The sequence below is a fragment of the Canis aureus genome, chromosome 16 (genome assembly GCF_053574225.1).
Source record: "Canis aureus isolate CA01 chromosome 16, VMU_Caureus_v.1.0, whole genome shotgun sequence".
NCBI lineage: Eukaryota > Metazoa > Chordata > Mammalia > Carnivora > Canidae > Canis > Canis aureus.
The window spans coordinates 24,173,120-24,189,766 of record NC_135626.1 but is presented as its reverse complement, the minus strand read 5'-3'; the positions used below and the strand labels follow the sequence as shown (position 1 = coordinate 24,189,766).

The 16,647-nt window shown below is 39.0% G+C and overlaps 1 protein-coding gene across 16 annotated transcripts in view; it reads right to left on the bottom strand.

Moving 5' to 3' along the window:
* Positions 1 to 16,647, bottom strand: part of ACACA (acetyl-CoA carboxylase alpha) — a 283,732-nt gene that overhangs the window by 58,182 nt on the left and 208,903 nt on the right. For all 16 annotated transcript variants that reach the window (XM_077852292.1, XM_077852296.1, XM_077852303.1 and 13 more), the window contains 3 exons: positions 16,154 to 16,251; positions 11,712 to 11,832; positions 11,023 to 11,133 (listed from right to left, as the gene is read on the bottom strand). In XM_077852292.1, coding sequence (XP_077708418.1) covers positions 11,023 to 11,133; positions 11,712 to 11,832; positions 16,154 to 16,251 — 330 coding nt within the window. The remainder of the gene's footprint in view (positions 1 to 11,022; positions 11,134 to 11,711; positions 11,833 to 16,153; positions 16,252 to 16,647) is intronic.

Here is a 16,647-nt window from a genome sequence, read left to right as displayed (position 1 = left end):
GGAGTAGCACCAACTGTTCATCTCGGCAGCCTTTTTGGTTGTGTTTTCTTTTCTTTTTTTTTTTTTTTAAAGATTTACTTACTTACTTACTTATTTATTTATTTATTTATTCATTCATTCATTCATTCATTCATTCATTCATGATAGACAGAGAGAGAGAGAGAGAGAGAGGGGGGCAGAGACACAGGAGGAGGAAGAAGCAGGCTCCATGCTGGGAGCCCGACGTGGGACTTGATCCCGAGACTCCAGGATCGTGCCCTGGGCTAAAGGCAGGAGCTAAACCGCTGAGCCACCCAGGGATCCCCTTGGTTGTGTTTTCTTATTTACATCTGGTGGGCAGCGAGTTTATTTTTATCTTTAGAACACATGACAAGACTGTTACTGTCTTTCAAGTCTAAATTTGAAGCTCCATGAAAGCAGAAATCAGCCTTGTATACCCACAGCATAAGAATGGAACTTTACACATAACTGGCATGCAACAAATGCATGTGAACTGCCATAATTCTTAGTGCTCTGTAAAAACTCAGCTTTGATTTATATTTTTAGCAAGTTGAAATACTATAAGCAAAAAATCTTCCATATTAGTGTTATAATGTGTAGCAGCTTTCTCAAACAAAATGAGTGATTCAATTTTCCCATCCTTTTTAGTATTCCCCAGTGCAGACACTGGGTTTTTCTTTCAAAATTCTTTACCTGAGCCTGAATTAAGCTAGTAACTCTACCTAATATAAAGTCATATTATATTAGGGTTGCTCTACTGAGCTGCATAAACCTGCTTTATCTGTTGAGAAAAGGCATATTTTATCAATGGGTCAGATAGAAAATGAAGAAACTCAAAACTTGATTATATGTTCCAATGGTCTTCACTTCTCATATTCGCATCTTATGCTGTTAGTGAAATTTGGGTGGGTTCTTTTCCTTAATTACACTGATGTCTCAATTTCTCTTATGTGCACGTTATTTTGAAAGACTTCACTTCCAGACACTGACACGTTATTAAAATTAAGAACCAGAATCAGCCAGAAAAACTTGAAGCTTGGGCATGGTAATCTGTAGTTCAATCTAAACAGCTCTTAAAGCTTCTCCTTTCATAATTCAACACTCCTGACTGTGTACATTAGCTGATTAGATGTGTGAAGATGGCCACTCTAAGAGGGGACATAGCTAGATTTAGATCCAGCATAGGGGACATCCCCTAGAATGATGAACAGCCAAGGAGCCAGTTTCTAAATAGCCTCGTTTCCTGCGTCTTTATCATATTCACAGAGCAGTCTGTGCACAGCCAGAGCCCAGGTCTGTCTTTCTGCTAGGAAAGACTGGAGTCCTTGCATTCCTAATCTACCAACGTGTGCAGTTCTTGCACTTTTAATTTATGAGTGTTTGGGGGGGGGAACTCTCTGACTTGGGAACATATTGGCTCGGTCTAATGCTTGGAGATTATTAAACTTGGAGCTATGCTCCACTATCAAGTCTACAGATCTTTTATTTAGAAGATATGGTGCTCTAAATGCACAAAGAGCTCCCTGTCACCTTCACATTAAAGCCCCTAGTGCCTGGTAAATGGAATTATATAGCTGTCATCTCCTTTCCCCAAAGTTTTAAGAGTACAATGGGCTCATTTTTTCACACTCCATCCCAGCTTCAGAACTAAGAGACCTACTTTGTATTGATTTAAGGTCTCAGAAATAAATAAACCTGCTTCACCGCTGTGATTCACAACAAATTCATGATACACTATTGCATGATATATTTCAAGCTCTTGCTCTGGCTCTCTTTTTCCTCTGGTGAGTGATGGGGGAGGTGGGAGGTAGTAGGGAGCTGCAAAGCTGACAGCCTGATGGTTATTGGAGATGGCTGCTGACTGCAAATCCAAGAACCGACACTGTTGGAAGAGTATGGCTTTTTTTTTTTTTTTTTTTAACTGGGGGGCAGGGGTGAGAAGCTAATTTACTTGGGTTTCAGGCTGGGGCTGGGGAGAAGAAAGGTTAAGGGGAGAAGGGTAAGTCGAATAGCAAAGCTTCCAGTGAACACTAATTTGCAAAGACAGAGCTATGAACATTTAGAGAGAGAGAGAGAGAGGAAGGAAGGAAGGAAGGAAGGAAGGAAGGAAGGAAGGATGGATAGATAGGTGGATGAAGAAAATCCAGCATAAGAAGGTGTAACATGTGACTGGAAAATGAAGAAGCTGAACTGTTCTGCCTAAGGGATCATGCTCAGAGCCCTAAGAGGACACTTAGTTTGAGACCAGGGACAATATTTTGTTAGAGGCAAAAGTACAGAGACCCTGCATGCCATGTGAGATAGAGGCATTTCTTCACTCCAGTGCTCAGGAAGCAGCACAATCCTAGAGGCTGAAATAGACATTCCGGAAATAGGACAGAGAGGACATAGGTACACATATTCCAAGTGAGCCAGAGACTGCTCACTGAGATGAGAGGGAAATAAATTCTAGCACTTTAGATTAGTTGTGTGCCCTTACGAGTTTTAGAGTACCTCAGTCTATATCACCTTTACTGATTCCTGAAGTACGTACTACCTAACTTTGGCAATGAGTTTTAACTGTTATCTAAATACACAGCACCCAAGAAAACATCCTCCAACCGTGTATAGGGTCAACAAAGTTGGGGTGGGGGAAGCAGGAGATAATCAGGCCCTTAAAGCCTTGCATGATACTATGCAGCAGACCCCCCAACCTTCTACAGAATACATCCAAGTGGTGTAAGTTTTAGCTATTTCTCTTGTAATTTCTACTTTTCATAGTTTCGGCTGGCAAGGATGGCATTTAGGAATCCAGTTTCCTTCCTATCTTTGGATAGCATTTCCATCTTTACTACTTTTGTTCTTTTTTTTTTTTTTTTTTTTTTACTACTTTTGTTCTTAAGACAAGGCCAGACTCTGAAAGCAAAGTACATGGGGAAGATTTTGGTTCCATTCAATTCCACATAGGTTACACCATAACACTGGGAGTTGCTTTGTTAATTATGAACACTTTTTTTTTTTTTAAATTTTTTATTTATTTATGATAGGCACACAGTGAGAGAGAGAGAGGCAGAGTCACAGGCAGAGGGAGAAGCAGGCTCCATGCACCGGGAGCCCGACGTGGGATTCGATCCCGGATCTCCAGGATCGCGCCCTGGGCCAAAGGCAGGCGCTAAACCGCTGCGCCACCCAGGGATCCCAATTATGAACACTTTAAAAGAGGAATTGGTCTGTCTGTGCAAAGGAACAGACTGTAGCTAAATGTAAGAAAAAAACTTCATGTAAATGAAAGGGATCGGCTCATAAAGTACTGAGTTCCCTGTTAGTTGGATTTTTCAAGCATAACTGAATAAATATTTGGCAGTAGTGTTATAGGGGAAATTCAAACAATAGTTGGGTGGTTGGACTTTTGAGATCTTCTGCTCCCAATCATTATAATTCTATGGCCGCTTGCTGTCATCAATAGTAACACCATTACCACTGCCACTACCGCATGGCATTTACTTTTCTGTAATATGGATAAGAAATGTGATGAACAAATTTTTCAATAAGTATGCTTTACAACTCCCATTCCTAATCTTGTTGTGTAATAATTTTACATATCACTAATATGTAATTTCTCTAGTAGATAACACCCTAATATGTAGCAACTACTTTGGATCCTACCCACCCTCATTGCCAATCTATCCTCTCCCTGCTCCAGCCTAACATGGTTCCCTAGCTACAAATTAATATACATCTATACAGTATAACAGAGTACTAGAAATTAAAGAAAATTTAAGATTAAGAGATCTTCTGGTCTTCACCTTAAGGTGGGAAATGTATTTCATAAAGAGGAAACTGAGGCCCAAATAGATGAAGGCCCAAAGTTACTTATCTAGTAAATGGCAGGGAGGGGAATAATCAAAAGTTTTTGTTTGTTTTTTAAATCTCAAGGTTTTGTAACTTCAAGAAGTTTGAATAAATTTTAAGAGGCTGTCGAACATGGTTAATTCCTGAGTCTATATATAATGCCCCAGGCAGGGCCTCAAAGCTTTCACTTCATCTAGAAGTTCAGTATTGATACTTATTTGAAGTTCTCCCAAGTCACTAGTCTCTCAGCCACCATACCCACAACAGGGCTCTCATAGTCAAAGGCAATGTCTCTCATGGAGCTCTGAAGGGAAATTCGACCTGCAAGATCTCCAAACCAGAGAGCTGGGGATCAGGCTGAGGGCAGATCACAATGACTCACTAATTGGGAGTCAAACATACCTGGTACAGTTTTCTACCAAACCTAAGAAACATTAAACGAAATTCAAAACCACCCCAAAACGGGGTCAGGTTTGCCCACATTTTGTGTGTGTGTGTTGTAGAGGTATGGGGTAATAGGGCTCAAAAACCAAGGAGATGTGCCCATTGCAATCCTTTCTGAGAAAACTCATTCATAATGCTAAAGTGAGGCTTACTCAGAAAGGAAGCTCAAATACCCTCTTTAAAAGGAGAGTGATCCCATCTGGAGCTTCGGAGTACAGGGACTGTCTATTGTGAAAATAGGTAGTTAGGGACTTTTAAAAATGCAAATTGCTGGTCTGATCCTTAGAGTGATTATGGGCTATTGTATCAACAAGTCCTTGGGGACTCCTGTAGACAGATGACTGACACGTATACTACCCTATCAGGACTGAACATGGCGCCTCTGACGTTAATGGCTTTCCAAAGTGCAGTGATTATTTTTAGATAACATCTATTGGGAAAGTCAATACGTGAATGTACTGCCGTGGCAAGGACTGACATCTAACATTTTCTTAAAGGAATTTTTGCCTTCGAAGGATCAGAAAATATAGAGAATGTTGTATGTGTATTTCCCTTCCAGGGCCTGGATTATGAGTTGCAATGAGAACAGGACCCTATGTTCATGTTGGGGAACACTACAACAATGTCAGTGATTTACCTATATTAACTCATTTAATCCTAACAAGACCTGGTAAATAGGTACTATTATTATCCTCATTTAACAGTTAATACAGCTGTGACCCAGAAAAGTTAAGAAAATTGCCCAAGATCACACAACTAGTAGATGGTAGAGCCAGGAATTAAACCCAGGTAGTTCGGCTCTAGCATATATGCTTTTCACCATTCCAGCTCTTTAAGTTTTGTGAAAGTTACAATGCTGACTCACAGTGAGAACGAAATAATCCCTCCCTTTTATAAAAAAAATTTCATTTATCATTGTTTTATGTAATCTCTACACCCAATGTTGGGCTTGAACTCATGACCCCAAGACCAACAGTCAAATGCTCTACTGACTGAGCCAGCCAGGCACCCCTCTCTCCTTCCTTTCTTGAGCCTCCATGACTCTCACATTGTGTCACAGAGTCATGGGTGAATATAGAGAATGAATAGTAGAGGTCCCTGGTCCTATAAGCTGGTGGGAGGAACTCTGATACTGTATATAACAAAGGGAGCAACAACTTCACATTTCATATTGTACAGATTCAGAAAAAGATGTTTGGAAACTGAGATTCAGGGAAGGACCTGTATCAAGTCTCAAAAGCAAGATTAGAATTAAGGGCCCTACAGGCCTAACATATATAGCCTTGGCCACACCATCATATAATCTCTTTTTCCCTGGCAGATTTGGTAGAAACAGGGGCCTGATCTCGGTAAAGGAGATGAGATTATGGGATTCTTTTTTTCCCCTTAAAGCAAAAGCTTTATTTTTTTTTCTTTTTAAAAATATTTTATTTTAATTAATTAATTAATTGATTGATTAATTAGACACACAGAGGCAGAGACATGGGCAGAGAAAGAAGCAGACTCCACTCAGGGAGCCAGATGTGGGACTCGATCCTGGGGCTCCAGAATCACACCCTGGGCCAAAGGCAGGCACGCTCAACCGCTGAACCACCCAGGTATCCCAAAGCAGAAGCTTTAAAATGTCACATATCACCAGGTCTAGGGTATAGACTGAGAACTAGCAGCTCTAGTTTACATCAGTGTTCCCTTAGGTCCTTTGAGCCTACCCACCACCTTACATCATGTGAAGGATACTATGTAGAAACAGAGGAATGGTGGTGTAGTGAAAGTAAATCTGAAAATTCCTGGACATATTCAGTAGCACCCTGACTTAGTTGAGATCTGTACAAACTGTCCCAGCTTCCTAAAAGGGCCCATTTTACCAGTTCCCCAAGCACACAGGTTGCTGTCTTTGCCAGGCTAGCATGACACCCATCAAGCAGGGTAGTTTGTCACATCCATCAAGTCTGCCTTACTACTCTACTCAGTGAGGTATTCTGAGCCATCTGCCATCAGGAGCCTATGGTTTGTAGAGCTAAGAACCTATGTTCTTCTACCTTGGATGACATGAAATAGCAGATCCTTGGAAGCTTCTCTTATTTATGTCATCATAGGTGACATTTGCACAAAAAGGAAAATGACCACTTCTCTTCTCAGGCCTTATGGACACTAAGACCATCTCAAAAGAAACTTGGGGACATGGAAATTCACATTCTCACGCTGATTTAATCTCTGTCAATGGAACCAAGTCACTTTACCTCAGCTTTAATCTTCCCATCTGTAAACTAGCCCTGATGCCACTAGCTCACCCCAGAGGGTAGCAAGGAGCTGCACCGATGTGCTTGATTTTAAGTTTCAAATAAAGTCCTCTAGATTGCTTCTATAATCACCATCCCACTGCCTTTAGCTCAAATGGCAAACCTGCTTCTGCAGCATTTAGGAAAACCAGATACTGTATTTCTCCTCAACTTGGTAATATTCTGAATGTTTTACAAATAACTACAGGCAACAGAGAGCAAGATAGACAAGAAAAGAAATTATACAAATACCGAGATAACAAGGGCAAAGGGATAAAAAAACAAATGCAGGAAGCACTTTCTGATTTTGGAACAAAAGACACAGTAAGCAAAGGACGGTGTCCATGAATAAAATGGTAAAAGTACAGTAGAACCACTGAAAGTAAAAAACAGGAAACCACCAGAATATTTATATTTTATTTGCAGGCTACTACTGTTGGCTACAAAAAGAAATCCTTTAAAAAGTAAAGAATGTTCAGAAGCAAAAGGTAGGAAGGTCTAAACTAATTAAAAACAGGTCAGCTAATGACAGGCAACATCACTGGTGCACTGAGACAGAGTAGGGCCATAAAAGCCTGACGCATACATGCAATGCATTAAGTTGAGAATGTGTGTCTCTCCAGCTTCATATCTATTAAAGGAACAAACAATTTACATGTTGCTGTATTATAGGAGTGTGATATGTGGTGTGTCAACCCTTTCTCCTCAAATTGAACCATGTTAAGTCAAATCAGTGATGGGGTTTGGGGGGGGAAGGGAGGGGAGGAGAAAAGCAGGGAGAAAGAAAGTTTCAAAAAAATCTCTGCCTCAGCAAAAGTTTTCATTAAAATTTTAGACAAATGATCCCTGTGTCCTTCTCCCTTGCTGCCTGGGGCTCCATGCTATTTCTATGCAAATAACAACCTCGTGGTTTATATCTTATTATTTCCACCGGAGCTGCAGCGACATGACCTGAGACGTGTAAGAGGTGGGGGGGTGGGGGGAGAGTTGGAGAGGAAAGAGAAAGAGAGAGGGAGAAAGGGAGAGAGAGATGGAGTGGATGTTCACTCAAGTGTGAAAAAATATTGTCAGGAGTGAGCGTCAAGAACAAAAAAAAATTGCAGGGATAACGTGTTTATTTCAGTACCCCCACCCCCAACCCCCTCCTCCCCACCCTGCAAACCGGCACCTTTTAAAATTCATTGGGCATCAGGCGATCATGCACAATCCATCTGCTTTCACTTTATCATTTGCATTTCATGCCTCCTGGCTTTTGATGTGCTGATACTTTGATGCAGTCAGGAGACGCGCATTATCATTATTTCAATTTTCAAAAGGGTCAACGGGATCGGCACTTGCACACACAGATTTCTTTTTTCCTACAACCTCTGCACATCCCCTCCCTTCCTATTCTTCACCCCAATGTTTAACATAAAGGATGAAGACTCAAAAAGGTGGGGGTCAAATGTTTACAGTCTAAAAGCTTACATATATCACATACATTTCCACTTTGTACAGGTACACACATACTCGAGCAAAATGGTCAAGGCTTAAGGAGGCTCTACAGTGTTTTCAGACACACAAAGACTTCCTCACACATGGATACTCAGGGAGGCACAGAGAAAGAAAGAGAGGGATCTATCTAGAAGCAAGATACAGACACAAAGAGACAGACCAGGACTCACACAGGAAGAGACACACACTCAAAGTGACTTGCACACACCCATAAGAGACAGAGATTTCTACAGAAAGGCAAACAGATGTTGAAAGACACCAATATACACAAAGACAGAACATGCAAAAGGAATGAGTCGGAGGAAGTGATATAAACATGCAGCTTCCGTATATATAATGTCTTTTTTCATACTGGATAGGCAAAGGGGCAGACAGGACATTCTGAATGAATTTGCATGAAATCAGGTGTCTTCCAAGAACATGTCTGTATACTTAAGAGGCACTGACATGAAGATAGTGAAGCAGGCTGAGCCAGATTAGGTAACCTCTATAACTTGATCACTCCCTTCAGCTACAAATGATCACGTCCGTCTGGAAATGAGCATTGTTCGGTAAGTTACAGCTGCAGCTTCCCTAGCCTTTTCCGCTCCAACTACACTTTTCCTTCAACGAACAGCCCTGTAGGCTAGGAAGAGGGGGAACATAATAAATCTGATCAGAACAATTCAACCAGATTTTCAGAAAAAAATCCCTAATGCTTTCTTTATGGCACAAATTAAATTCAACTAGGAAGTTTTTAGGCAAATGACAAAAACCAACCAAACAAAACCCCCTAGCAGCAGCAGCAGCATCTTTGCTTTTTGTATTTTTCTTTGTGTATAACATATTATTAGGGACAAAAAAAAAATGTGATGAAATAAATTTCAGAAATTAGCTCTTTGTCCAGGTATGGGTATATGGGAATACAGGCATCTTCTTTAAATTCCACCCTTATAGATCATCGTATCTACGATTCTTTTCAACATTTGTGAGTATCTCGTCTTAAGAAGGTATCCAAAAGAGCAACTTAAAAAAAAAAAGAAAAAGACTCAGCAGTTTCCCCTACTGCAGTAGTCTCCTGCAATAGTGGCAGTTCACAATGTTGATTTCTAGGTTACTTTCCTTTTTTTTTTTTCTAGCTTACTTTCCAAAAGGGGAGTGGGGTACCCAAGTTTGCCATTGTTAACATTGCTCTGCCTTTTCTTTTTTTTTTTTTTTTAATCTTTTTTTTTTTTCTTATTCATGATAGGCACACAGTGAGAGAGAGAGAGGCAGAGACACAGGCAGAGGGAGAAGCAGGCTCCATGCACCGGGAGCCCGACGTGGGATTCGATCCCGGATCTCCAGGATCGCACCCTGGGCCAAAGGCAGGCGCCAAACCGCTGCGCCACCCAGGGATCCCCTGCTCTGCCTTTTCTTGGAGGGAAGAGCAAACCCAGAGAAGGAGACAGACCCTATATGAATGTAGAGAGCAAACTGATCATATCAAAGGATTCTCCTCATTTCTGATATCTCCAAAAGCTAACTGGACCAATGGATGTATCAACTTTTAAAACATAAGATAATAGGATACTTAATTCCTATCCTTCCACTGGAAAGTCAAGGCTTGTTAAAGTTTGTGCAAGTCTAGCAAACCCAGTATCCAATACAATTCAGCATGCATATAACTCAAATCACCAAGTCATGTACGGGAGAAGAAAAGGAAACTAAAGCTGTAATGATGACCAACACTTTGTGCCAGATGCTAGGTATTTTCACTTATGTTTTCTCATTTGATCTCCACCATATCATTTAAGCATGTGAATTATTATATTCCCCTTTGACAGACAAAGAAAGCGGAGTAGCTGAGCGGTTACATGAGTTGCACAAGGTCTGCCAGCCAGTTCCAAATTATTACATATTCTTGGCTCTGGAGAGAAAATAATTTTCTTATGTCTGCAGAGAAGTCAGAACAACATTGTCTTGTATATCCAGGTATTCTTAGATAGTTTTCACTCTTACAAGCAGTGACCTCAGCAATCATTTTTTTCCCCTTTGGAAAAGCCCCTATGAGCTTGGATTGAAAAGGCACAAGAATTTCTTTCTTTTCTTCTTTTTTCTCTTCTTTTCTTTTCTTTTCTTTTCTTTCTTTCTTTGTTTCTTTCTTTTCTTTCACTTGTTCCTTTCTTCCTTCTTCCTTCCTCTCTCCCTCCCTCTTTCTTTCTTTAAAGATTTATTTATTTGAGAGAAAGGGGGGTAAGCATGGCGGGGAGGGGGAGAGGGAGACAGAATCCTCAAGCAGACTCCCCGCTGAGTGCAAAGCTCTATGCAGGGCCTGATCCTATGACCCTGAGATCATGACCTGAGCGGAAATTAAGAGTCAAACATCCAATAGACTGAGCCACCCAGATGTCTCACACAAGAATTTCTTTTGAAGGGATGACAAATTTGTCATACTCTTGCCCAGCAATCTATCCATCTACCTCTCTACTCAATATTTACCAATTACTTCCTCTATGTACAAGGGACCACTGTTAAGTGTCCTTTTTAAGGGGTGCATTCACAAATTTCTCAGAACATTAAAGCTTCATTTTGTCAACACGTTCAAGAATATGTTTCAGAGATAGCTCCGCATCTGGGAATAGATCTCTTCACTTACTCATGGATGCAAGAAAGGGAGGGAGGGCAGAAAAAAAGCATTCAATTCTTTTTCTAGCAAGATGCAGAATGTAAACTCTTTGGAGCAAGAGTTCTATATGGTTTGTTTGTGAACTTATCTGTAGGGCCTGGAGTAGTGCCTGGCACATAGTAGATACTCAAAATATTTGTTGACTATGATAAATGAATGAATAGAATAGGTAAGTAAGGCAGTGGGTAGGAAAGATGGAGGGAGAGGGAAATTGACAGACTGAGGGAAGCATGGCCTGAATGGCTTCTTCTCAATCAGGATCTTGAATTGAGAATTCAGTCATCTTCAAACAGCTTCACTCACTTCTCCCAGACCCTAGAAACTTACTTTGTTGAGGGCTCCAGCTCCAGTCAAAATTAAATGAGAATTTTCAACCTGGATGGTTCTCTGTCCCAGCCGGACAAGGTAAGCTCCAATCCCAATGGCCCGGCATGTAACCTTCAAAGACAATGAGAGAGAGACAGAGACAGAGAGAAAAGAGTAAATTCTACATGCCACATAGTTATGTCCCACCCAAGCTGTCAGAACTAAGGCAGAGATATACAGAATCCACATTAACAGAAAAAAGTACTACTTTTTATGAAGTTTGCTTAATAACATTAAGCCCCACAATTCCCTGGTCAAAGAAAAGCAGGTACAGAATTCGCTGAATGATTAAAGTATTAAACACTTAAAGGTTCATAGGGCCTTTACATCTCAAACTTTTGCTTGTTTCACAGATGCTCGGCATCTATCTACACTAGAGATAAGAATAAGGAAAGTAGTAAAAAAAATAAATTTAAGCTGTTACAACTCTGTTAGAATGTTTAGAGAAATAAAAAACTAAAGGCAAAAAGGTGCTAGATGTATCTGGGAAATTCAATTATTTACATTATCATGCACAGTTAAAGTCAAATTGTACATATATAATCTTTAAGTAATGTTCTTATTTGTGACTGAATAGCAGAGATGCGACAGACACAACTCCTAATCACAAAGTCAGTTCTTCAAAAATGTCATATTCTCTTAATATTTACCAGGCTGATGGTGATGATCTCATCATAGGCCAATGAGGATTCTCCAGCGATCATTCCAGAGCCTCGAAGGTTCTCTGCTCCAAGTCCTTCTTCCTTCCCAATAATATCAGTTATCTTGTACCTATTGGATACAGCCATGCCCAATTATAAAGGTTAAACACAAGAATAACAATCCATTAAAATAATAATCACCATTAAAAGGCTGCTAAAAGCCTCCTGAAAGCTTATTTAAAGCCAGGGCTCTATACTATTCTTATACTTTTCATTCATATATCTTTCCTCCTTAGCTTGGTGCCTATATTTTCTGGAAGCAATACAGTATAGCAGAAAGAGCAAAATCTAAAATTAAGTAGACAAGTTTAAATCCCTGCTCTGACACATGTAGCCATGCAACTCTGGAGATAATAGTAACTTTTATAAAATGGAGACAATGTCTACCTCTAAGGGTTGACATGAGAGTTAAAGTAACAAAGAGAGGGCTTGACACATAGCTGGTGCTCCGATTTTAGATGCCCTCTCTTACTTTCCAGAGCAAGTTTCTTAAAGGCAGGGTCATTGTAGATCTCTCTATAATCAGTAATAGCCATTAAATCAACAATTTTAGATAAATGTTACAAAGGAAAAGAAAAATTCAGAGGCAGAGTGAGAATGCTCAGCCCAATTTCTCAAGTCAAAAAATCCTCTTTCCAAGACAGGGATGAAGGACATAATCAAAACAGTGTACTCCCATTCCTGCTCTTTTGTAAATATCAAGTGCATACATGGAGGGGTCCTGGCTCTAGTCTTCTGGAAAGGTAGGTGGAATGTGTGTGGAAGTGAAATGCGGGCCAAGTTGTCCAGAAAGCATCCTGCAGATCCAGTGGGAGCCACTCATCTGTCTTCTTGGCAAGGGATTAAGAGTGATAGCTGATAATGGGAAGTGGGAGATGGGGAATGCAACTAGTAAAAGAAAGGAAAAATACAAAGTTGGAAGTAGAGATGGGCATATATTATTTACTGTTCTGTGTGTACCCAAAAAGCTTGGCGCTGGGCATAGTTTTATAAATTGAAATAATAAATAAATATCCCATAGTGGCTCTTAAACTACTTTTTGCCCTCATATTTCTCTGTTCCCTTCTTTCCTTACTTCTAACCTTCCACCAATTCCTTCCTTTTGCCCTTGGCCTTGGTCTCTGGCTTTGCATCTTTGCTTCCCAGATTCCCTGGCCTTTCTATTTTTAGCGTCTCCCAGGAATTCTCCAATTCTTCCTTTTACTCTGTATTTAGGCTCTAAATTCTAGAGTTATGTTGCAGGTAAAGCTAACCTCCCTTAAAGGGTTAATGAGCCACAATAGTAGGAGGGGGGTGTTAATGTATCCCTTCTGGAAGGCTCACAAGCCATATAGTCACAAACACTCATGAGTCCAGTCAGCCCTCCCTGCAAAGCAGATCTTTTCCCTCCTAAGGATTACATATTGCTTCACAGGTATTCATTACTTGGTAAGTGGCATCTTCTCTCTTTGTGTTACATGAAAAAGAATACAAATTTCTCATTTTCTGCTCTATGATCTGAGTCTTCTACCATTAAAACTATCATTCTTTAAAGTAGTACTAAATTTTAATGTTATTTGCAATAAAAATCTTTGTATACTGTAATACAATTAACAAAACACATTCATAAATAAATATAATTTTTGGCCCTCACAACAATCCAGTGTGATAGGTAATGTCCTCTCCATTATTACAGATAATAGTGGTCAGGATTTTTGACTGCTTACTATGTACTCAGTGCTATGCTAAGGGCTTTACATATATTAATTTTCCTGATATTCATCTTATAGACAAGGAAACTATAACCGAGAGAAGAAAAATGACTTGCTTTAACAAAAGCAGTATGCAGAATCAATGGCTTAACATTTCAGTAATAAAGAGTTAAAAAACATAATGGGGAAGGGAAATCTCATTCAGAATAGCAAGATAAGGTACAAAATATTTAGCAAAAAACATTTAAAAAATGGCAAAATCCCATTATACCCGCATTGTGCACCATAGTGTCTTGAGTGTCACAGTGAACTGCCAGGGGCACTGCAGGATATTTTAAATATTTGAGAGAAACACTATGATATGTAAAATCTGTTGGAGTCCATGTAAACTACTAGGTTTAGGTAGTTCATAATTAAACATTAAATAATGCTACATTCCTTTTGACAATGTCTTATATCTTTGCAAAGCTGGGTTTTCAGTTGCTGTAGAAAAAAACCAAGTTCTACACAAAAGTCAATGCAGAACAAGAAACAAGGGTGGCTATATCCAAGCTGAATCTAAGTCGTGAGATCTTGTATAGATGCAGATGTCTCATTAGTAACTAATTGTAATTATTTAAAAATGAAAAAAGCCTTTCTATTTATATGTATTATACTTCCCAAATAATTATTGCTAGAATATAAATACCTATGAAGTTGTAGAAGTCTGACTATTTAATAAACAGAAATATTGGGTATATCTTTTAGCCCAAAGGTGCTGTGAAAACATTACTGAGACAGCAAGGGTGTTATGAACCACGGAAGACTGGGAACTTCTGGCATAAGCTATATGAGGAAAACTACAAAACTTTGAAAGATACACTTGGATAAATGGAAAAAAATATTACATGTTTTTTGTTGGGAAGAGTTAATATTATGAAGATATGAGCTCTTCCTAAATTAATTTATAAACTTAATGTAATTTGAATCAAAATCATTACAGAAAGTTTTGGCAATTAAAAAAAATGAGTCTAACATAAAAAGATAAAAGTAGCTAATAAAACATGAGGAAAAAAATTAAGAATGTGGGGAAATTTGCCCCATTAGAATAGTTAAAATAATGTGGCATTAGCTCAAGAACAGACAGCACAAAAAAACAATACAAAGCCTAGTAATGGAGTTGAAATTATTATAAAAGTGAGGAAAGTATGTATTATTTAATAAATGGTATTGGAATAGTTGATTAACATTCTAGAAAATACTTGCAGACAGACTATAAAAATGTTCAACCTTACTAGTACTCAAAAGTACCAGTTAAAATAATTGCTGTTTTTATCTTATTTTATTAATTGACAATCAATATTGGCAAGGGTAGAGAAAAATTAAAGGGGACGAACATACTATCATATATTGCTGGTGGGAGTACAGATCTTGGTAGGACAATTTGAAACTATCAAAAATATATTTAAAATAGACATATTTTTGGCTAGTAATTCCACTTTTAGAAATTAGCCCAAAGGGAAGAGAGAGATATTTCTAGAAGTTTTTATAAGAAAACATTTTGGGGGGCAGCCCCGGTGGCACAGTGGTTTAGCGCCGCTTGCAGCCCAGGGCATGATCCTGGAGACCCCAGATTGAGTCCCACGTCGAGCCTGCTTCTCCCTCTGCCTGTGTCTCTGCCTGTCTCTCTCTCTCTCTCTGAATGAATAAATAAATAAATCTTAAAAAAAAAAAAAAAATTAGGGCAGCTCCAGTGGCCCAGCAGTTTAACACCACCTTTAGCCCAGGGGTATGATCCTGGAGACCAAGGATCCAGTCCCACACATCAGGCTCCCTGCATGGAGCCTGCTTTTCCCTCTGCCTGTGACTCTGCTTCTCTCTCTCTGCGTTTATTTATGAATAAATAAATAAATAAAATCTTTAAAACAAAAAAAAACCCAAAACAAAACATCTAGACCAGGGATATAGCAGTAAATAGTGGGAATTGTCTGAATGTTCACAAAAGATACATTTATTATGATAAAATACTATGAAGCCATTAAATATCATATTCTCAAATGATATTTTAAGGATATACAAAAATCCCAAAATAGTTTTTAGTGAAAAGAATAAATTACAGAAGAGTTTTCCTGTACATTCTGATTATGTAGAAAGAAGGTATACATATACAGAAAAAGCATGAATATAATATACACATCAATAATTGTAATCTCTCGGGGCACTGGGGTGGCTCAGTTGGTTAAGAGTCTGACTCTTGATTTTGGCTCAGGTTATGATCTCAGTGTTGTGAGATCGAGCCCCATTTGGGGCTCTGCACTCAGCAGGGAATCTGCTGGAGATTCTCTCTCTCCCTCTCCTTCTGCCCCTCCCTCTCTTCCTCTTGCACACTCTTTTTCTAAAACAATAAACAAATAAATCTGAAAAAATAGTTATCTCTTCACAGGATTGTAGCTGATTTTTATTTCTTCTTCATAATTATTTACATATTCCAACTTTTCTAAAGTGAATAAATATTATAAACATAATTTAAAAACCTCAATCAAAAAATAAGGTCTTACAATTAATTAGTGTAGAGCTATAATACAAAACTTTAGATTTCCAGATTATGTAACAAGCAATCTTCATTGCTCTTCAAGGTCATTTCAGCAAGACAGTTGAGGGAGAAATGATCATATTCTCCTTTAATTCATGGCCAAATTATTCTGCTACTTACATACCTACCTGGATTCTCCTTCGTCCTCTACATGTTCACAATGGACAGAGTTGAGAGCACTGACTCTCTTATAATCCTGAGGGGTCAGATATAAATATTTGTATCCCTGTGAAGCACAAATAGTTTTTAACTCATTATTTGCCATCACCACATAGACAGAAGACACAGCAGAACATGCATAACACAGCTTGTTGTACAGCTAGCTTTAAATTGCCACATCACTTCTGAGAGTTACTGTCTCACAGAATACCAGCAGAGACAATTCTTTGAAAGATGGAAGCGCTTATTTCTCCAGTCACTGACTGTCCTTGAAACAAGGTATCTTGTAGCTACAACTGCAAGTATATTCCATCTATTTCATTTTCATCGAGGTTAACGGGTCATTTTCTGATCTTTTGTGACACCTCTATTAAAGATATCAACACAAAATTTAAGAACTGTAGATTACTATTCTTTACTTTCTCAAATCCTTAGTACCATCACAATATAAATGGGGAAGAGA